The sequence below is a fragment of the Indicator indicator genome, chromosome 2, assembly GCF_027791375.1.
Source record: "Indicator indicator isolate 239-I01 chromosome 2, UM_Iind_1.1, whole genome shotgun sequence".
Lineage (NCBI taxonomy): Eukaryota > Metazoa > Chordata > Aves > Piciformes > Indicatoridae > Indicator > Indicator indicator.
Genome location: NC_072011.1, coordinates 62,938,154 through 62,961,394, shown reverse-complemented (window position 1 = coordinate 62,961,394; position 23,241 = coordinate 62,938,154). Strand labels below are relative to the sequence as shown.

Genomic DNA, 23,241 nt, shown 5'->3' with positions numbered 1-23,241 from the left:
TGCTGACTACAGAGGGGGTTGGAGTGGATGGCCTTTGGAGGTCCCTTCCAAGCCAGACCATTCTATGATTCTATTTAGAGTAGAAAAATATATAGTAACCTTCTTGGAAGTAGGTTTTGCATTGAAGAAGTTCCTTGTGGTTCACCATGGTGGTAAAAACAAGCATAAATAAAAAAAGTATGAAAAATGTGCACTTGAATACTCCTGAGGAGAAAAAAATAATAAAAAAAATAATTGGTATTTATGTTTTCCCTACTGGAGATGAAATTAGCAGGGGAAGTTTTACTGAATTCAGTGAGGCTGTCCAAATCTGTTGTAGCTGAGAGCTTAACCCAAACCAGCTGTCTGGGAAAAAAAGAAATTAGTGAGAAGATTAATGCTCTGCACAATGTTGTTTTTAATGTAGTTTCCATTATTTTTGACTCAAAGATTGCATCAGGTTGGAAGGGATCCTCTAAGGTCATCTTGTCCAAGCTCCCTGCACTCAACAGGGGCACCTCCAACTAGATCAGGATGCCCAGGGACACAGCAAGGCTAATCCTGAATGTCTCCAGGGTCAGGCCTTCAACCACATCCCTGGGCAACCTGTTCCAGTATTTCACTACTCTCATTGTGCAGAACTTCCTCCTGATGTCCAATATAAATCTGCTCTGCTCCTGTCCTATCACCACAAGTCCTCCTAAACAGTCCCTTCCCAGCCTTCCTGTAGGTCCCTTCAGATATGGAAATGTAGCTCTGAGGTCTCCCTGGAGCCTTCTCTTCTGCAGGCTGAACAGCCCCAACTCTCTCATCCTGTCTGCATAGGAGAGGTGCTCCAGCCCTCTGATCATCTTGGTGGCCCATTCCATTAGGACCATGTATCTCTTATGTTGGGGGCCCCAGAGCTGGACACATCATTGCACATGAGGTCTCATCAGAGCAGAGCAGAGTGGTAGAATCTCCTCTCTCCATCTCTGGCCATGCTGCTTTTGATGCAGCCCAGGCTTCCATTTCCCTTCTGGGCTGCAAGTGCCCATTACTGCCTCATGTCCAGCTTCTCACCCATCAGCACCCCTAAGTCCTTTTCTGCAGGGCTGCTCTCAATCTCACCACCCCCCCAACCTGGACTGATATTGAGGGTTGCCTCCCTTTTTTTTTTTTTTTTTTTTTTAAATTATTGTTCAGTTACTTAGGTGTCTCCTACTTTCATCATTACTAAGCCTGTCTGTTCTCCTTGAAATTAAATCTGGATCAGTTCCACACCATTTCCCCTTAGTCCTTCCAGTTATATTACATACTAGAAGACTTTAAGCTAATGAAACAGTGTCAAATTGAGATGCATTTAACAACATTCTTGTTCTTCTGGTGAGGGATGGGCTAATGTAATCAGCAATGATTTTGTGTGTGACCTTTACAAATCAAATGGTTATTTCTTTGCTTTTCAGTTGTATTTTGCTCCCAGTGGTGCAAGACTACTGCAGTTAGTAGGAAACATAATTTCTAGATAGAATCACATGATAACAGGGTGCAGAATTCTGAAAAGAATGGAAAATGTTCATACCACATGGACTTTTTAAATTAAATAATACGAAGAAATGTCTAAGCTCACCCAGACTAAAATTATGCTGTTAATTCACAGAGGAGTTTCTCCAGTCACCATAGAGATGTCCTGGAGCAGCTGCCAAGCAGTGAAAGTGGAGGCAGCAATAACCCTTGTCTAGAATAAATCCCTTGTCAACAATGGAATTACAGAGAGATGCCATAGCATTAGGGATCCAGGCTGGTGCCTGCAGCAGTTCTTTCTACCAAACATACCTGATTTATACCCGCTGGTTGAATAAACTACGCAGAGTTGAATGTCTTCCCATCTGCACCTGCGGTTCTGAACATTCCTTCATAGTTCTGAAACTAGAGCAGGGTAGGTTTAGATTGGACATCAGGAAGAAGTTCTTTACTCAAACTAGAGAATTAGACTGGGTGTTAGGAGCAAGTTCTGCACCATGAGGGTAGTGGAACACTGGAATTGGTTGCCTAGAAAAGTGGTGGAGGCACCATACCTGAAGACATTCAAGGTCAGGCTTGATGATGCTCTCAACAACCTGATCCAGTTGGAGATATCCCTGCTCACGGCAGGGGGGTTGGACTAGATGTCCTCTAGAGGTCCCTTCCAATGCAGTGCATTCTGTGATTCAATGATTTTGACTTGACTACATGGTGCTGCTGAGGTCTAGGAAGCATTTGCAGTGACTAACAGTGGGTGGATCTGATGAGTGAATGGTGATCTACCTCTGTGAGACCTCTTTCCAATGTGTTAATAGGTTCTTTACACCTGTGAACATCTTCTGAACTATTTAGTTTTTTCTCATAAGATAGAAAAATCCTACCTACTCCTTCCCTCTCCCTTATCTTTTATTTTTTTTGGGGGGGTGGGGGGAGAGGGCTGGGTGGGGATTTGTTTGTTTCTTTGAATGCAGATAACACAAAAATCATCCCCAACAGCAACAAAACCTCGGGATTCATTTGGTTTAAGTTAAGGAAACCTTCCAGAAATAGGATGTTCACTTATTCAGTGAATCAACTGATAACACCTTGTTACTAACTATAGAAATATCTCATTGAAAAGTCTTTAAACCTAAGAGTTGAAAGAAACTTGTCTGCTAGGGAATAGAAATCATTAACTCGTTGCTCTTCCTCAGCTTCAAACCATTTCCCCTTGTCCTGTCTCTAGATACCTTCAGGAAAATTTCCTCTGCAGCTTTCCTGTTGGCTCCCTTCACAGGATGTTTGTTGTAAATGAAGGAATCCAGGATAAAAAGTAGTGATTTTAAAGATCAGAAACAGGGGTGGGGGGGAAATGAAGGAATCCTGTATTCTCACAACAGCACAAGTGTTGTGTTCTGCATCCTTTTATTCTACGTTTTCCGTTTCTTGGGAAGGCAAAGAGGGGGAAGTTTTGGTAAAATACTATTTTACAGGGAATGATTCTGAAAATTGAGAATACAGAATCACAGAATGGTTTAGGTTGGAAAGGACCTCCAAAGGTCATCCAGCCAGCAGGGACATCCTCCACTAGTAGATCAGGCTGCCCAGAGCCCCTTCAAGCCTCACCTTAAATATCTCAGGGATGGGGTCCCAACCACATCCCTGGGCAACCTGTTCCAGTCTACCACCACCCTCATGATGTTGAACTTGCTCCTAACATCCAATCTAAACCTGCTCTTCTCTAATTTGAAGCCATTGCCCCTTATTCGATCACTGCAGGTCTTTGTAAAGACTCTCTTCTCATCCTTCTTTAAGACCCCTTCAGATAGTGGAAGGCTGCTATTAGGTCTCCTTGGAGCATTCTCTTCTCCAGGCTGAACAACCCCACATCCCTCAGCCTGTTTTCATAGTAGAGGTGCTCTGACCCAATAGGGTAAAAACTGTATATATGGAAGAAAATGCATCTACACTCATGGTCTTCGTAAGGCTGACTTGATTTTAGAAGTTCACGGAGCATAGTTGCCCACAGAACTGGAACCAACTCGTTTGGTTGTCCAGAGAATTTAGTTGTGGGTGTCATATCATTGAAAGTGTTCAAGGTCAGGTTGGAGAGGCTTTGAGGTACCTGATCTACTGAAAGAATGCCCTTGGCTGTGGCAGGGTGTGTCAGTGTGAGCTGAAATTCCCCCCACACCACAACATCTAGATGATCTTCAAATGTCCCTTCTAATCCATACCATTTTGTGATGCTTAATTGGAAAGTGAATAGGAAAAGGGCATCCCCTTATAGTGAACAATGTCTGTAGTAAACCAAATAAGGCAGACATGAAGCATGGCAAGTAGCAGCTTGTGTCACTGCAGTCAGTACCTGCATAAAATCACTGTGGGGTTTTGATACAGAAGCTGCTGCTGTTTCTGGGGGGCTGTCACAATGACAAAATGTTAGGGGTTAGAGGGGACCTTCAGAGATCATTGACTCCAACCTCCCCTGCAAAGCACAATCACCTAGGACAGGCTGCACAGGAATCCATCCAGTCAGATTTAGAATGTCTCCAGAGAAGGTGATTCCATATCTCTCTGGGCAGCCTGTTCCAAGGCTCCATCACCCTCACCATAAAGAAGTATCTCCTCATGTTGAGGTGAAGCCTCCTATGTTCCAGCTTGTACCCACTGTTCCTTGCCCTGTCACTGGGCACCACCAAACAGAGCCTGGCCCCTTCACCCTGACACTCATGCCTCAGATATTTATAGACATTAATCATATCCCCTCTTAATCTTCTTTTCTCCAGACTAAACAGCTCCAGTTATCAGTCTTTTTTCATAGCAGAGATGTTCCAGTCTCCCAGTCATCCTCATAGCTCTCCGTTGGCCTGTCTCCAGCAGACCCCTTTGTCTTTTGAATTGTGGAACCCAAAACTAGACACAGTATTCCAGGTATGTTCTCAATAGGGCAAAATAGAGGGGAAGAAGAAGCTCCCTAGCCCTGCTGGATGCACTTTTCTTCATGCACCCCAGGATGCCATTGGCCCTCTTGGCCACAAGGGCACATTGCTGTCCCATGCAGAACTTGCTGTTCACCAGGACTCCAAGGTCTTTCTCCACGGAGCTGCTTTACAGCAGCACCCTCCCAGTCTGTAGTGGTGCCTGGTGTTGCTCCCTCCCAGATGCAGGACTGATTCTGTGGTACTGATTCTTCCTTACAAGCGTGTTACAACTTGTGATACTGAGAGCAGGGATAATTGTCTGGCAAACTGGTGCAGCGGTTTTCTTAATTTGGATAATAATTAGCTGGAGAAAATGTGTTTGTGAGCACTGTGTGGGCTCCTGCATCCTCTACTTAGATTTCCACTGCAGATACAGGACTTGGTGCATGTCTGAACTAGCAAGACTGACTTGGGATTCAGACCTCAATTTGAAATGTCTCTTCAGACTCATCTGGCTCTTTTTAGCTCTCAGGTTTTTTTGTTTTTTGTTTTACTAATATGAACCAATACAATGGAAGAAAAAGGTACTGTTGCTCAGAAATGCTCCTGCCAACAAAAAGACTGCACATTGAAGGAAATATTTAGATTTACCACTCCCCTAAGAAAAGCTTGAAGTAGAAGATGTGGTTTTCTGAGGGATCATGCCTGTATCATTCAAACACAGCCCCCCCCCCCCCCCCAATCAGAAATAAATATTCAAAGTGATTTGCTAATTATTCCTTATTATCTGATTTTTTTTTTTTTCTGGCTATTACCAGCCTTATTTTATCTCCTTGTTGTATTTTATCTCTTTGTTTTATTTTATCTCTTTGTCTTATTTTATCACCTTGTTTAATTTTATCTCCTTGTTTTAATTTATCTCATTTTATTTTATCTCATTGATTTATTATTTTGTCCTAGTGATTTATTTTATCCTATTGATTTATTCTATTTTAATTGTATCTCTTTATTTTTTCTCGTTGATTTATTATTTTGTCCTAATGGTTTATTTTATCCTATTGATCTATTTTTATCCCAGTCATTTATTTTATCCCATTCATTTATCTTATTGATCTATTCTATCCTATTGATTTATTCTATCCTATTGATTTATTCTATCGCATTGATTTATTTCATCCTATTGATTTATTCTATCCCATTGATTTATCCCACTGATTTATCTCATCTCATTGATTTCTCATTGATGTATTTCATCCTATTGATGTATTTCATCCTATTGATTTATTTCATCCTATTGATTTATTTCATCCTATTGATTTATTTCATCCTATTGATTTATTTCATCCTATTGATTTATTTCATCCTATTGATTTATTTCATCCTATTGATTTATTTCATCCTATTGATTTATTTCATCCTATTGATTTATTCTGTCTCGCTGCTTTATGTCATCTCATTGTTTTATTTAGAGAAGCCAAAGATCTCTCTCTGCGCAGGCTGAGAACAGATAAGGTTTGCAAATGACAAGCTTTCATGTCTCGTTGCTGAGTTTTGGGTTGGTTATTCAATTATGAAACCCCACCACAGATGGCTGCTTGCTAAATTTTAAAGCACTTCCATGCTTCAGGGCCAGGCTACCTTTCAGCAAGTCGCTTTTGTCAAAGCCTTGGTGTCCCTTCAGGATATTGTCAATGTGTCCTATGAGAATGTAGAGAGAGTGAATGGCCTGGTCTATTCTGTACCATATATTTGAGTCTCTGCAATGTCTTTCAATGAAGCAAAGATGAATGTTCTGTTTTGTTTTGTTTTTCTGGTTAGGAAATAAGTTACAGCAAGTCTGTTACTAGAGAGCAGAAGTCTTAGATGGTGATTAAGAGTTGTGTTCTTCTTCTTTCAATGCCTAATCTCGAATGAGAGGTTGGATGTCTTTTGCAAACTTAAACCTGTTTCACCTGGCCGTGTTTAACTAGTTAATAAGAAACATCCACAAAAAAGACAAAACCTTGAGGTCAATGATCAATTTTCTTTTTTGGTAGAGCCATTATATGATGTTTAAAACTGTTTTTTTCTTTTTTTGTTTTGGTTTTCTTTTTGGTTTCATTTTTTTGGGGGTCTGTCTATAACATAAGTTTAATAACCTAGCTCAAATGCAGATTTCTAATTTTCAATTAACATAGGAATAATTTTGTTTGCTAAAATAAAATAAATGAATGAATGAAAAGTCTGAGCCATGAAATGTTCGAGGTAGCGCTTTTTAAAATTCCAAAATTTCAAAACACATTGTGGCAACTGTATAGCTCAAGCTTTAAGTATTAACTTTTAACCTTTGACCTTACAGATTTTAACCAATGAAATGTCTCTTTAAACTTTAAAGGAAACAATGATAACGAGCGCCTGGCGATTGCTAGACAGCGAATTCCATATCGACTTGGTCGAGTAGTTGATGAATGGCTACTCGACAAAGGTAAAAAACATTGATTAAAACTTCCAATAAAACCAATAATTTGAACATAACCAAGTAGTGCTTCATTGTAACACTAATAAACATAAACCAAATAAATTCTCAGTAAACCTAAATTTTAAAACCAACTTTAAACAAGTAAACTTGTAGAGTAATATTTTTTTTTCTTTTGCGTACCTTGTATAATAATTTCGCTACGTTTCTAGAAGTACCAACTGGTTTAATAACCTTACCCTGTTAACTTAAGGTTAAAGGGACTGTTAAATCTAATCCACTAACTCAACCTGCAGAAGGTACTCAAGAGCAAACATTAACCCAAAATTATAAATCATTCGTAGATTATATGACATGTTCCAGCATCTAAATTCTTAACTAAAAAAAAATATTTTTATATATATATATGTGTGTATATATCTGTAGTTATGATATCTTCATTATGGGCCTGAGAAAACAAACCAACAAACAAAAAAAAAAACAACCAAACCAAACATGTTTTGTTTATAAACTGTAGGCATCTTAAATAGTGGGCAAGATGAATTGCCGAGCAAAATGAAGTCCCTTTAACGTTTGCAACCTTCTTAAGGGGATTTTGGAGCAAACACTAATTTAAAACAGAACTTAAAGTCGTGTGCATGCCTTTTTTAAGTTTTTTGTTTTGGTTTTTTGGGGTTTGTTTTTTAGTTTTGGTTTTGCTTTTGTTTTTTTTTTTTTTATTTTTTCTTTTCGTGAGCAGAGAGCCAATCTGCTAAAATGACTGTTTTATTTTACTGAGAGTGGTACTGTTGCTGAGGGTTTCTCTTGTTTAATGGAAATGTGCCATGATTTCTCCATCGGTATGTGCATCATCTCTGAAGCCGCTTTTACATCTAAAAAAAACAAAAATCCACCAGCTTTGATTTTAATTGATAGCCTTGCTGAAAGCCAATCAGACATCTAATTTTTTTTTTATTATTTTACCTTTTTTTTTTGTTGTTGTTGAATCTGCCTCTAAGATACTCAGTGTGGACCATGTGTTTCTTTTCAGTGTGTATGTTGAAGGAAAATAAATATTGAAATACAAAAAAGAAAAAAAAGGACAAAAAAAAGAGTAGACAATTAAAAAGATAAATATTTAATTCACTTAGAGAGAGATATGACAGAATATATTCTTTAAAATTCACTTGATTTAGTAACCTGTTGGCATTATAAATAAACTCTGTGTGTACAGGCATGCTTCTATATGTCTATACACACATAAAGTCACATCTTAAAGCTGTAGGCTCTATGCTGTATTGGGTGGAAAAAATACACTTTTAATTGCTGGCAGACTTGAAGGGAAAAATTAATCTAAAAGTATTAGAAACCTGGCATTCTTGACACCCACCAAAATAAAAGCTTAACATTGCTTTGAGGTAAAAAGGAAGAGGAGTATCATGTGGAGTACTAAAAACATTTGCAAATGTATTTGATTGGTCTTTTAGCAAAAAAAAAAAAAAAATTAATTTTTAAAAATACCAATAATTAAATAAATCTCAAGCCGTCGCCACTTCAGAACAATGCAAATGCTCTCAAAATTTATGCATTTCATGGACACCTCATTAACAAAAACAAACAAACAAACACACAAAAGCAATGAATTATGAGTCAGATCCTTTTCTTATAGTTTATTGCTCTCATTATTCACCCCCATGACGATTTGTTGTCACTCGTGTCGAGTCCGGTGTTCCCAGTCAACATTTTTGCATGTATGTAATATTATCTCCGCAGGGCGTCAGCTCACAATCTTCAATAGCCAAGCAACCATTAAAATTGGAGGCAAGGAACGTGGCCACCCTTTCCAAGGCCAGCTCTCTGGCCTTTACTACAATGGCTTGAAAGTTCTGAATATGGCAGCAGAAAATGATGCCAACATCGTGATAGAAGGAAATGTGAGACTTGTTGGTGAAGTGCCTTCCTCTATGACAACCGAGTCCACAGCCACGGCGATGCAGTCCGAGATGTCCACGTCAGTCATGGAAACCACCACCACGTTGGCCACGAGCACTGCTAGGAGAGGAAAGGCCCCGACAAAAGAGCCTATTGGTCAGGTGAGTTGGCTTCTAGCCTTTGGCAAATGGATCACGTTCGCTCTGCAGATGAAATTCTTCCTGTGAAAGAAATGCATGAATGTGGGAGTTAGAGGCTGGGTGCTTTTGAGAAAGCACAATGCTGAAGACCTCCAGAGGCTAAAGAGGTCCAGGAGGTGGACTGGGAACTTAGGACTCATTCTCCTAAGTCCTGCATCCCTATAAAACTGGCTGCAGTTTCAGTTTTCTTCCCTTTTCCCTCCTTCTGTCCTCCTGGGAGGGCACACGGGCTGTTATCTCTTGCAGGGGAGGCCTAGTGTCAGCCTTGGCAATGCTGCCAATTAGGCCTGGAGCTGCCAAGCTGAATTTTTTGTTGCGTCACAATGGTTTGGTATGAGGGCCAGAGAGGCATGGTAGTGTTGGGGGATGAAGGCCTGGGTTGGTTGGCCTGGTTTAAAGGGAGGTTTGTGTGAAGCTTCGGCTTAATGAGCTTCTGTGTTAAACCCAGACTGTGGATTTTGGTGAGTTTTATATGCTTCTGTACTGTAGTTATGAATAGCACTTCCATTTAAACTTTCTAAGCCTATCCAATCCTTTTGTATGAGCGTTTTTTCTTTTACCCCTTTTGGAAGAGGTAAAGGAGCAATCTGTCTGGCTCTAAACTAAGACAATGAATGATGGATAAAAAATTCTGTACCGTGTGTGGTTCATGGATGCAATACTGATCAGCATCTAGAGGGAAAGGAAGGACTGCGCCAGGGGAGGTTTAGGCTCGAGGTGAGGAGAAAGTTCTTCACAGAGAGAGTTGCTAGATGTTGGAATGTGCTGCCCAGGGAGGTGGTGGAGTCACCATCCCTGGAGGTGTTCAAGAGGGGATTGGGCGTGGCACTTGGTGACATGGTTTAGTAGTCATGAGGTCTTGGGTGACAGGTTGGACTTTGATGATCCTTGAGGTCTTTTCCAACCTTATGGATTCTGTGATTCTGTGACTTTGTTGTTCTTCTAACCTAGTCAGACTTTGCAGTTGGGATTTTTCTTGTGCTGGGTTGCATTGCCCTGTCATCCATCTTCGTGGTGGTGCATATTTTTAAATACTCTTTCTTCCTTTGGTGGCTTATATTGATTATTTTCAGTGCAGGAATGCAGAATGCCAGCAATCAGAGGCAGTGACATGGAGTGATGACTTTATCCATGAGATAAAGGAAAGATACACAGTTGGAATAGGGGACAAGAAGGGAGGGTGAAGACAAAAAGTTGGAAGATGCTGGAGAAGGAGGAATTAGCACTTTCTCTAAATCCACAACTGATCAGTTTCTTATAAGAGGCAGTGGCAGCAGCGGGAATTAGGGGCATTCTGCACCCTAGGAAAAGCAAGCTCCAGATCAGAGGCTGTCGTTTGCTCTTTGTTGAGGTTGTTTGCATCTCATGAATGTTGTGATATATTTAGCAGCTTTCAAGTTTTGTCAGGATCTCTGTATGATCTGTGTGGCACTTTAATTATCAGGAACGGGAGAGGGAATACAGGTGAGCAAACTAAGTACCTTCTGCTTAGTAGGATTCTTAGGATACCCTGAGTAACAGCATTCAGGCCTTGTACTTTAAAAATCTAAACCACACTGTGGTAGCAGGGAAGGTTCTTTTTTATTTGTGCTGTCTTAAAAACAAAAACAAAACAACAAAACCCCCAACCAAACAGAAAAAAGAGTATTTCCTGTTGGTCATGCCTGCTTGGGTGCTCACTGTCCCATCAAGCCACGACAGCTATGTTCTGAGCTCCCAAAGAGAAGGCTTGGTTTCTGTTCTGATTTGGCTGGAGAAAATTCATAGATTGGTCTGAGGGTGATGGAGTTTACTGGTATAGTTGCTTTGCCAGTTGGCCTCACTTGCAGAAATACTCCCTAGTATGATTTATAGATTTGTTTGTGTGGTTAACCATTGAGATGTTCCTGTGGCATATTGGGGGAAGAAAAAAGTTTCTTAAAGTAACAGCTGTGGTGAGGTGTATGTTTTTTTGAAGAGAGAAAAAAGATAATTTGCCAAAATGATCACAGAATGACAGAATGGTGGGGGTTGGAAGGGACCTCCAGAGATCATCCAGTCCAACTCCCAGCTAAAGCAAGCTTGCCTAGAGTGGCTTGCACAGTAATGTGACCAGATGGGTTTTGAAAGTCTCCAGAGAAGGAGACTGCAGATCTTCCAGAGATCTTCTGTCTCTAGACCATGGTGCCTGAAATAAGGTATGTTCTTTACTGGCTTTATCAGAGCACCTACACCATTTCTTTAGAGCACCTCAGTGCTCCTAGAGCAGAGTGACCTCTATGATACTGTGCCATTCCTCTATCCCCTCCTGACTGAAGTGGCCACACCAGAATATCATGAGCACCTGCTCTTTGATGTCCTGCCATATTCCAGTCCAAACTGTGACCCAGCACTGAAGGGTCAACACTAAACCATGTCCCTAAGTGCCAGGTCCACGCACTGCTTAAACACCCCCAGGGATGGTGACTCCAGCACTGCCCTGGGCAGACCATTCCAATATTTGAGAATCCTTTCAGTGAAGAAATATTTCCTAAAATCCAGCCTAAACTCTGCTTGTGCATCCTGAAACCATTTCCTCTGGTGCTGTTGCTTGACACCTAGGCTCCAGCCTCCCTTCAGGTAGCTGTAGAGAGCAATGAGGTCTCCCCTCAGCCTCCTCTTCTCCAGACTGAACAACCCAAGCTCCCTCAGAAGCTCTTCATAGGCTATGTGCTCCAGGCCCTTCAGCAGCTTTTTTGCCCTTCTCTGGACACGTTCCAGAACCTCAATGTCCTTGTAGTGAGTGGTCCAGAACTGAACACAATTCTTGAGGTCCTAGGAAGTTACTAAATCAAACTGAGGACATCATTTAATTACTTTAATTATTACCTGCTTTCTTACTCTACCTGTATGTAGTAATTTTGGTGCTAGTGACCCATAGGACTCCCATGGAGCTGTTCTGCAGGGTGCTGAGTAATCACTTTCCATCTTGCTTGCCCTATCTCGTGGGAAATCTGCCTTTAATTTCTGCATTCCCTTTCATTTTTGTCCTTCAGAGCCCAATAATTTATTTATATATGACCTCTGCAAGTGTCAACTCCATTGACACACTGTCATGCACAAGAAGAGAAGTTACCTTTCCAGCATTAATTAGGTTGTTGAAGAAAAAAATGCAGCTGAACAGCAAATGCTAATGAAACAAAACAGAGCAAACAAAAAAACTCAACCCTCACATTAGAGCAAACCAGTGCATGTCTGAAATAGAATAGAAGCAAATGATCTAATCAGTCAGAGATTGTTTGTTCCATTTGCAGAGGTATTGAATTCAATTAAAAATTACAATATTTAAAGATCATTTAAATCTCTATTTGTAGGAAATGTTATTTAAAAAAAAAAAAGCCAACAACAAAAACAAACACCCAAAGCTACAATGTTAGTGTTTGGAGTGTGTGCTCCTCAGCAGATATCTAACTAATACAATAGATCATAGATCATGGAATCATAGAATGATTTGGGTTGGAGGGGACCTCCAAAGGTTATCTTGTTCAACCCCTGCTGCAGCCAGCAGGGACATCCTCTACTAGCTCAGGTTGCTCAGAGCCCTGTCAAGCCTGACCTTGAAGATCTCCAGGGGTGGGGCCTCAACCATCTCCCTGAGCAACCTATTCCAGTGTTCCACCACCCTCATAGTAAAGAATTTCTTCGTAATGTCCAATCTAAATCTACTCTAATTTCAAACCGTTGCCCCTCATTCCATCACTGCAGGCCTTTGCAAACAATCCCTTCTTATAGGCCCCTTTCTGGTACTGGAAAGCCAAGTTCCAAGAGAGAAATGATACTTCCAGGAAATATGTGGAATGCTGTTGTGCATGGTTTTAGACAAATGAGGTCTTAGTGCTTCTGCAAAAAAATAAAAGAAGAAAATGCTTTTTTTGTTAGAGACTCTGCTTTAAATGTAGGTTTGCCTTACTTGGAGGCTGTGTTGTGTTTTAACAATGGCTGTTTTGGTGCTGACAGACATCTTAATTATCACACTTGTAGATTTTTTTTCAAAGAGGAGAAAGGTACTCAAAGCCTATTGAATGTCAAAGGCAGGTGAATGCCTCCTTTTCTTAGCACCTTAAAAATCCCACCCCCACTTTTGATTATAATGGCATCTAGAGCTGTCAAGCCTTCATGCAAGGCACTGCCTAAACACATAGGAAATGACAGGTCCTGCCTCAAACAGCTTACAGAATAAACAAATGGTATTAGGGAAGGAAGAAAAAAGGGAGGGGGGGAAAGGGAAATTAGGAGATAGGAGGAAGAGGAAAATAAAGCAGGCATTGTATTGTTTCAGTGTTAATAAACACTGAGTGGATTTGCAGACATCATGGGAGGAATAGTTTAACTGCCTGCTTTTTGATCGAGGCTCTTCAGGTAGCAGCCCCCAAGCTCCCTCTCTGCTGCAGGATCACTGCGTAGCTTATGGTAGATTGTGGAGTAGGCAATTTCAGGACTGGGCTGCCCATTTTATTCCTGTTGGGCAGCTGGTGCAAAACAGGCACCAACTGGGTGATTGATGAGATGTTTTCTCTGCTTTGCTTCTCACTTTTCCATTTTGGCACTTTGGGGAATCAGTGGGCACTGATGTGAGAGCTGAATGTTGAGGGAGAGGTCCTTTGCTTTCTCTGTGGTGGATTGGAGGAGGAGGGAAATTTTGCTCATGTCGAGTTTGTCAACAACTGACACCCTCAAGCTCTTCTCTGGGCTGCTCTTGAGACACTCCTTATCCAGCCTGGATTTGTGCTCAGGATTGCCCTGACCCAGATTTAGGCCTTGTTGACCTGCATGAGGTTGGCTTGGGCCCACCTCTCAAGCCTATCCGAGTCCCTCTGGATGGATCCCTTCTCTCCAGTGTGTCACCCAGACTACACAGCTTGGTGTCACCCAAAAACTTGGTGAGGGTGCCTTAGTCCCACTGTGCATATCACTGACAAAGTGTAAAACAGCACTGGTCCCAGTACTGACCCCTGGGGGACACCACTTGTGACTGGTCTCCATTTGGATGTTGAGTTGACCACAACTCTCTGAGTGCAGCTATCCCGCCAAGCATGTTTAGCAAAACACCATGTACTACAAGGCTTGCAATAAAAATTGCAAGAGTTGGCAGGGGCAGAAAGGCTTCAAAAGGTCTTGGAGGATGTATTTGCTTGAATTGGAACAGCAGAATAGCAGAAGGAATAGGCCTTTACTATCCCCTTAGCGTGGCTGTGTATTAACTGGAAATCATAAATGAAGTGATAGTAAATCAGAGTGATCTTCTCATTTCTCATCTCTTTCTATGTATTTGATTGTGACAGCCCATCCAGAAAGCAGCCTCATGCACTGGGAAATGTTCCTGTAGGTTCCATGCAAAACAGCTTTTTTTCTCTTGTTTTTTTTCCTTTTTATTTTTCATAAAGGGTTCTGGCAGTCCTCTTTGTTCTCATCAAAGTGGGCTCTTATCAATAACACAGAGCCACTTAACCAGCAATTGCAATCCACTGTGAGATGATTGCATGTTTCCTAACAATAGGCACTGATTTTTGGTCAAGCAGAATTAGATTGACTTCATTTTGCACTGATGAGCTGAAATTTGGTCAATTGCCTTGCAGGGCATACAGCAGGTGAAGGATATGTGAAGCAAAGCACTGGATTTAAAAGGTGTTCATTGTGGCAGGGACAGTGATGGATGTGGCTCAGTGTCTTCAACTGCCAAAGGAAAACAAGCATTTGGAAATGACAGGGGAGGGGGATGCCATGGGAAGAGTTCAGCTGGAAGAATGGAATTGGGAAGAAATTCCTTACAGTAAGGCTGGTGAGACACTGGGATGGGTTGCACAGGGAAATACTGGAGAGAGTCCAGCAGAGGGCCATGAGGATGATGAAGTGATTTGGAACATCTGTCTGATGAGGAAAGGCTGAGAGACCTGGGGCTCTTTCGCCTGGGGAAAAGCAGCCTGAGAGGAGATCTGGTCAGTGTTCACCAATGCTTTAAAGGTGGGTTTCAAGAAGGTGCCACCAGTCTGTTTTCACTGGTGTCCAGTGATAAAACCAGGAGCGATGGACACAAACTGGAACCCAGGAGGTTCCACCTCAACATGAGCAAAAACTGCTTTACTGTGAGGTTGCTGGAGCCCTGGAGCAGGCTGCCCAAAGAAATTGTGGAGTCTCCTTTTCTGGAGACTTTCGAAACCCATCTGGCTGTGTTCCTGTGTGACCTGCTCTAGGTGATCCTGCTCTGGCAGAGGGGTTGGACTGGATGAACTTTGAAGGTCGCCTCCAGCCTCTAACATTCTGTGATTCTGTGTAACCCTCCTCTCATGTGAAGCAGTGCTTGGTTCTGTCTCATATTCTGTGTCTGCATTCCCCCCTCAGAGCCTTCCAGCACACGAAACAAACATCACTGCATCGGGATTACACAGAAATGGGCTTGCTTCACCCAGGTGGAACAAGACACTGCTGCAGAGTTGGTGACCCTTAACCATAGAGTCACGTAGCTGTTACACACTTCTCTGCTTCTGGGATGGATGGAAAGGCTGGGGTGTTACAGTCGCTACTGATAGGAGAAAATCCTTGCCATTGTGTCTGAGAGCTGCTGTTCTCCTGTGAAAAGAAAGTGGTACTTGTTCAGTCCCCTTATTATTCACTGGAGCTGTGGGAAGCCTGAAGATCTCCTTCAGCGTTTCCTTTGGTGAATTTCTGTGCCTCAAGTACCTGTGTGTTTTACATACTTGGCTCCCAACATTTCCTTTCAGAAAGCGTAAAAAGTGCCTTCTATTTCTTTACTTTTGTGTACGATTCCTTAAAGCTGAGGGAAGGAGATTGACTTAGACTGGGACACTCCTCTCTCAGCAGTGGAAACTCAAAGCTGCACTGGAGAACCCCCAGCAGACCATGGCTGCAATAGTTTCACAGCTTCACAGGTTGCGCTGGGTTGGAAGGGAGCCCCAAAGGTCATCTTGTCCAACTGCCCTGCAGTCAGCAGGGACACTTCCAACTAGATCAGGTTGCCCAGGGACACATCAAGTCTGATCTTGAATATCTCCAGGGATGGGGCAACCTGTTCCAGTATTTCACCACTCTCATTATGCACAACTTCCTCTTGATGTCCAACTTAAACCTTCCCTGCTCCAGTTCCAAACCATTGCCCCTCATCCTATCACCAAGGGCCCTTCTAAACAGTCCCTCCTCAGCCTTCCTGTAGGTCCCCTTCAGATACTGAAATAGAGCTGTAAGGTCTCCCTGGAGCCTTTTCTTCCCCAGGCTGAACAGCCCCAACTCTCTCACAGGGAGAGGTTCTCCAGCCCTCTGATCATCTTGGTGGCCCTTCCGGGACTCGCTCCATCAGGTTCATATCTCTCTTGTGTTGGTGGCCCCACAGCTGGAGGTGTTTAGGAGAATGTGTAGCAGATCAATGAGTAGTAGCTCTAGAAAGAGCAGAAATTATATGGGAGGAAGCCTGTGTGAAGAGACTAAGGAGTGCTGGCATACCCTCAGATCCAGGAAGAAGCAAGGCTTGTGTGGGGAACAAAACATTTGGAAGTGAAATGCACTCTATTATTTTGCTACTTCTTTTAATCTAGCCCCATAGTAAATGTTTGGGATCTTGTGGGTGGATCACGTGGAGAGGAAAGATTGGAGAGGTTGACAGGGTTTTGGAAGTGCCCATCAGCTTGCAGGAGGTTTTGCTCAGCCCCAGCATAACGCTGTAAATATAGAGAACATGTTCGTTCTGACATTCTCCTGCTTTAAAAGAGGATGAGGTCAGAAAAAATGGCCTTAGCCGTCACTTAAATGGCATTATCATATTTGCAGGTTTTTAAAGCAGAGCATTATTAGGATCTGTGCTGAGTAGGTGCTGCCATAACCCTGGAAACAGCAAGAGTGGGATTCTGATGTCCATGGAGCCATAGGTGACTCCACTGACTAAGAGATTCAAGAGTTGATCATTTGCTTCTCTCTTCCTATCCAGATTCTCTCCTGACTTTCACAGACGTGCTGGCTTAATAAGCAGAAAACCATAAGAGAATATTCCTCCTCCTCTCTCTTTCTGGTCGTATTTTGGGAAAAGCAACGTAGATCTACCCCCCATGTTTCACAAAGCCATGAATCCCCTAAAATAAAGCATCTGGGAGCTTAACCAAATGCTTTAGGAAGATCCATCTAGATTGAATGTGTTCAGCAAAGCTGATAATTCTTTACATTAATTCTAAGACTTAGTTGTTTAATTCCAGGCTCCCAGAGGTATGGAATACGACAGTCTGAATACATTTTCTCCAGATGTGATGGACTTGCTAATTAACTGATTAAATCCATACTGAAGCATTATCAATACCTTCATATATCCTGCCACAGTGGAGGATAGCAGTGAAAGCTCCTAAAAATCACAAGTGTTTGCATATGTGCATGAGGGTATAAATGTAAATTTTATTTTTTTTTTAGTTACATTGTGGTGGTGGTATCCAATTGCACTCAAGATACTATAAACACAGAAAGTATTTCCCTGATAATCACAGAAGAATCATAGAGTGGGTTGGCTTGGAAGGGACCTCCAAAGTTTGTCAGCAGGGACATCCTCAACTAGATCAGGTTGCCCAGAGCCTTGTTGAGGTTGGCCTTGAATATCTCCAAGGATGGGGCCTCAACTACCTCCCTGTTCCAGTGTTCCAACACCCTCATGATGCAGAACTTGTTCCTCACATCCAATCTAAATCTGCTCTTCCTCATTTCAAACCATTGCCCCTCTTCCTGTGCCTGCAGGCCTTTGGAAACAGTCTCTCTGCAGTCTTCTTGGAGACTCCCTTCAGCTACTGGAAGGCTGCTATTAGGGCTGCCCAGAGCCTTCTTTCCTCCAGGCTGAAAAACCTCAGGTCCCTCATCCTGTCCTCATAGCAGAAGTGTTCCAGCCCCCCAGTATTGTCACTGACATTAACATTTCTTCTCTCTGAGGTAGATGCTGGTAGCTTGAATACCAGGTGCAGGAATGGTGTAAGAAATATTGTTTTTCTAGAGTACTGCAAACAGCCTTATTGGAATTAGATGAGAGGCAAAGGCAGTGGTAGCATTTGCTTTATGAACTAGCACTCCTGATTAAAAACACATGCACAGGTGGTGGGAAACGAAGGATCAGAATGTGATTGATTGATTGATTGATGGAAGAATCATTTGGGATGTCCCAAAATAGCTGTTGTTTGTTTGTTTGGGGTTTTTTTTGGTTTTTTTGTTTGTTTGTTTGTTTTTTTATTTATTTTTATCAGCAGTATAAGAAAAAGAAAAGGAAAAAAAATATTTTTTCCCCAAACCTTTTATTATTTTTTTGGTAGTATTCTTTACTAAGTTCAAGCAAATCTGAAAAAAAAAGTAAAACAAAGGAAATCAAAGCAGCAGCAGAGGGAGTTAACAGATGTCTGACATGACAATTCCACCTTCTGACAATTCCACCATATGGCAATTCCATTTTCTTTCATTAAAGTGATAACGATGAGCACTGAGTAACTTGTTAGTCTTAGTAGGTGGAAGTTTAACCAACATGTAAGAAGCAACATGGGGTGATTTTTAACTTGGTATTGAACATCGTAAGAGGTGCATTGGGGTTTTGCCTCTTTAGTCCTGGCTGGGTGGTGAAATGAACTAGATCACCTAACAGGAATCACACAATCACAGAATCACAGAATGGTCTGGGTTGGAAGGGACCTCTGAAAGTCATCTAGTCCCAAGCCCTCTGCAGTCAGCAGGGGCCTCCTCAACTAGATCAGGTTGCCCAGAGCCCTGTTGAGCCTCACCTTGAACATCTTCAGGGAGGGGACCCCAACCATGTCCCTTGGGAAACCTGTTCCAGTGCTTCACCACGTTCATGGTGCAGAACTTGGTTCCTAACAGCCAATCTAAATTTGTACTTCTCTAATTTCAAACCGTTGTCCCTCATCCTATCACTGCAGACCTTTGCAAACAGTCTCTCTCCATCCTTCTTGTAGTCCCCTTCAGGTCCTGGCAGGCTGCTATTATGTCTCCCTGGAACCTTTACTTCTCCAGGCTGAACACCCCCAGCTCCCTCAGCCTGTCCTTGTAGCAGAGGTGCTCCAACCCCCTGATCAATTTTGTGGCCCTCCTCTGGACCTGCTCCATCAGATCCATGCCCTTCCTGTATTGAGGGCTTCAGACCTGGACAAAGTGCTCCAAGTGAGGTCTCACCTCTTAATTGCAGGATTCTTATGGTAGTGAGGAAAACAGCCCTGCTCAAGGGATGCTAGTGAACCTCATAGGGTATCCTAAAATCCTAGATTCATAGAACACTTTGAGTTGGAAGGGACCTTAAAAGTCACTCAGTTCCAACCCCCTTGCCAGGGGCAGCTGCCACTAGAGCAAGTTCCTCAAAGCCTCATCAAAGCTGGCACTGAACACTTCCAGGGAAGGGGCACTCACAACTTCTCTGGGCAGTCCATTCCAGTGCCTCACCACCGTCATAGAAAAGACTTTCTTCCTAATATCTAATCTAGATCTGCCCTCTTCCAGTTCCAAGCTCTTACCTCTCATCCTGTCACTACACTCCCTGACAAAAAGTCTGTCTTTATCTTTCCTGTAGGCCCCCTTTAAATACTGGTAGCTACTTTAAGTACTGCTACTCTAAGTAGGGTAAGTACTCTGGTTTTTGATAGCAGTGAGCAGCAGAGCTATTGCATTGTCTACATGTTCCTTTCACACTGTTTCTATTCATCAGCAGCTACTACAGACCTCTCAACATCAAAGCACACAATGTGTCTCCTGCAAAGTTTATCCCTCTGTGTGTCGGTGATGTACGAAAAGCCTTGGATTTGTCAGATAAGAAGCCTGAGCTGGGAGTTGCTTGAAGGCTGGGAGGGTATTCTGGGAAGGTATTAGCTTCTGCTTGTCATATTACTATGCTCTTCCCAAGCTATTATAGAATCATAGAATTGTCAGGGTTGGAAGGGACCTCAAGGATCATCCAGTTCCAACCCCCCTGCCATGGCCAGGGACACCTCACACTAGATCAGGTTGCTCACAGCCACATCCAGCCTGGCCTTAAAAACTTCCAGGGATGAGGCTTCCACCACCTCTCTGGGCAACCTGTTCTAGTGTCTCACCACCCTCATAGTGAAGAATTTCTTCCTGGTATCCTATCTGAATCCATTGTCAGGTAAGAACAGCAGGCTAGGTGAAAATTTAAACCAACCTGGTGGCCGTTTTCATAACACAGTCTGGTTGCTTCTTTTTGCTTATTTTTTTCTTCTTCTTTGTTTCTCTTCTGACTTGTTGGATTTATTTTTTGTTTGTCTGTTGGATTGTGGTTTTTTGCTTGTTTTGTTTGTTTTTGCTGGTTTGGTTTAGGTCAGTTTTGTTTTGGTTTAGTTTGGTTTTGTCTTCTGCTTATATTTCATTTCAGGACTGAGTTTTCAGCACGCTGTTTCCTGAGAATTATTTGCAAATGCTTTGTTTTGTTTCTGTAGTGTAATAGCAAAATTGTATAAAATCTACTGCTGATGAATAAGGATATGGGATTTGTCAGGTGAGGGCTGCAGCACTTCCCCTAAGAGGACAGGCTGAAACAGTTGGGGCTGTTCAGCCTAGAAAAGAGAAGGCTGCAGAGAGACCTTAGAGCAGCATTCCAGTACCTGAAGGGTGCCTGCAAGAAAGTTGGAGAGGGACTTTTGACAAGGGTTTGTAATGATAGGATGAGAAGGAATGGATTAAAGCTTGAGGAGGGCAGATTTAGCCTGGAGATGAGGAACCAATTCTTGATAGTGAGGGTGGTGAAACAGTTTGCCTAGGGAGGTCATGGATGCCCCCTCCCTGGAGACATTCAAGACAGATTCAGACTGGACAGCCTGATCTAGTTGGAGGTGTCCCTGCTGGCTGCAGAGGGGTTGGACAAGATGACCTTTGAGGTTCCCTGCAACCCAATGCAATCTGTGAGTCTGTGAATTCACATAGGACAAGCAGTAGATATTGAACAAAATAACTTGCAGATGCTGTTGACCAGGAGGAAATTGTAACTGACAGGCTGGCTCTGGATGAACTTCTCTTGCAAATTCCCTGGGCTCTGTTGGCAACTTTCTTAGTATTTGTCAGTGATCCTGCATTTTGGGTTCTTTGAGAGGAAGTGTTTCTCTCAAAGAAGGACATAAATCCATTAGCAGAACTGAAAGCAGCCAAATAGCTTAAAATTTTATTGTAATTACAAATTAATACACTCTGAGAGTTGGATCTGGAGTGTGTATTATCCTGGCACCATAAATGGGCAGAAATTAAAGGGTAACAGATCCTTGACTTTGGGTAAATAAACAAAACTGTTTAATGAATGCTTCATACATCAAGCCAAATTCTCAGGCGCAGTGAGACAACTCTATTGATTTTGGTTAAGGGCATCAGTAGCCAAGAGGAGAATGTAAATCACAATATTTTGCTTCTGCAAGCCACCACAGAGGCAGTCTGTGCTTTGAAAAGGCATTCGTCACTCTGCTGCTTCACATAGAAATTTGCAACAAGCCAAATGATGAGTTTGAAGCATAATAGAGGAAGTTAGCAAAAAGTTAAGGGTGACAGCAGCAAAGAGTAAAGAGACAAAGTTTGGGCTGGGAAGAGCAAGCAAAGCTTGCTGTGTGGATTTAACATACATTACCACCAGCAGCATCAAGACAGATAGAGCTGTGCAAGAAAAAAAAGCAAGCAGGTGCTATTGAGGTGACAATTTCATATGAACCTATGGAGAAAGACTGAGAGAGTTGGGGCTGTTCAGTCTGGAGTAGAGGAAGGCTCCAAGGAGGCCTTATTGTGACCTTCCAGTACCTGAAGAGGGCCTACAAGAAAACTGGTGAGAGACTTTTTAGGATGTCAGGTAGTGATAGGACTAGGGGGAATGGAGCAAAACTAGAAGTGGGTAGATTCAGATTGGATGTTAGGAAGTTCTTCACCATGAGGGTGGTGACACACTGGAACAGGTTGCACAGGCAGGTGATAGAAGCCTCATCCCTGGAGGTTTTTAAGGCCAGGCTGGATGTGGCTGTGAGCAACCTGATGTAGTGTGAGGTGTCCCTGCCCATGGCAGGGGGGTTGGAACTGGATGATCCTTGAGGTCCCTTCCAACACTGACAATTCTATGATTCTATAAAGAGGCAGCAAACCACCTGCATTTGCAGACAGCCTCCTTAATCACAGGGCACTCAGGTAGGCACCAATATTATGTGCTGGGACATATGCAAATAATCAAAGATTTACATCCCAAGTTAATGCTTATTTAAGCCAGACACATCAAGAGCAGTAGATTTGAGTTGGGATAAAACTCTTTTCTCTGAATATTATCCTGTCATTTCAGGCAGTGACTAATTTGCTGACCAATTTTCTGATGCAAATACTGTCAACACTTGAACATTGCCTGAAGTCATGTGGGACTCAGCACAGTTGCCTCTACTGTCTAGTGCCTTATCAGATGACCTGGGTTATCTAAGGCTTGCACAGAGGTTGCAGATGTGACACAGAGCTTGCAGGAGCCCTGCATCCTCCTGGAGTGGTGGGTGAAAGGCAGCTGGCACTCCCTGGGGCATGACTCCCTGGTCATGCCACTGTGAAGCTGTGCCCTAACCATGAAAGGAGAGGAGCTTTTGTGGCAACAAGAGGAATCTCCCCCCAAATTTTCTCATTTTTGTGCCCAAAATAGGATCATAGTTATAACAAAATTGTGGCAAAAATACTAATATCTGACTTCTAACACATCCTTTCCAATATCTCTGCTTAGATTTAGGTTGGACATCAGGAGGAAGTTCTTTACAATTGCAGTGGTGAAATACTGGATCAGGTTGCCCAAGATAGGCAGTTGAGGCCCCATCCCTGAAGACATTCAAGATCAGCTTCAATGTGGCTCTGGGCAGCCTGATCCAGTTGAAGGTACCTGAAGGGGCCTCCAAGAAGGCTGCAGAGGGACCGTTCCAAAAGCCTGCAGTGGTAGGATGAAGGGCAATGGTTTGAAATTAGAGAAGAGCAGATTTAGATTGGATGTGAGGAACAAATTCTGCACCATGAGGGTGTTGAAACACTGGAACAGGTTGCCCAGGGAAGTAGTTGAGGCCCCATCCCTGGAGATATTCAAGGTCAGGTTGGACAAGGCTGAGAGCAACCTGATCTATTTGGAGGTGTCCTTGCTTACTGTAGCAGGGTTAGACCAGATGACCTTTGAGGGTCCCTTCCAATCCAATGCAGACTGTGAATCTGGGAGACTGGGGTCCCACTGCTTATATTGCAGAGATGCAGAAGCCAAAGCAACTTGTTCAAAATCTGCAATCAGGAGAGGCAGAGT

At 42.7% G+C, this 23,241-nt stretch overlaps 1 protein-coding gene across 20 annotated transcripts in view; it reads left to right on the top strand.

The window, feature by feature from the left end:
• The window catches only part of NRXN1 (neurexin 1), a 767,737-nt gene that overhangs the window by 655,203 nt on the left and 89,293 nt on the right, over positions 1 to 23,241 (top strand). For 13 of the 20 annotated variants that reach the window (XM_054395756.1, XM_054395786.1, XM_054395728.1 and 10 more), the window contains 2 exons: positions 6,760 to 6,849; positions 8,593 to 8,912. In XM_054395756.1, coding sequence (XP_054251731.1) covers positions 6,760 to 6,849; positions 8,593 to 8,912 — 410 coding nt within the window. The remainder of the gene's footprint in view (positions 1 to 6,759; positions 6,850 to 8,592; positions 8,913 to 23,241) is intronic. The other 7 variants (XM_054395842.1, XM_054395825.1, XM_054395833.1 and 4 more) reach the window with 1 other exon arrangement.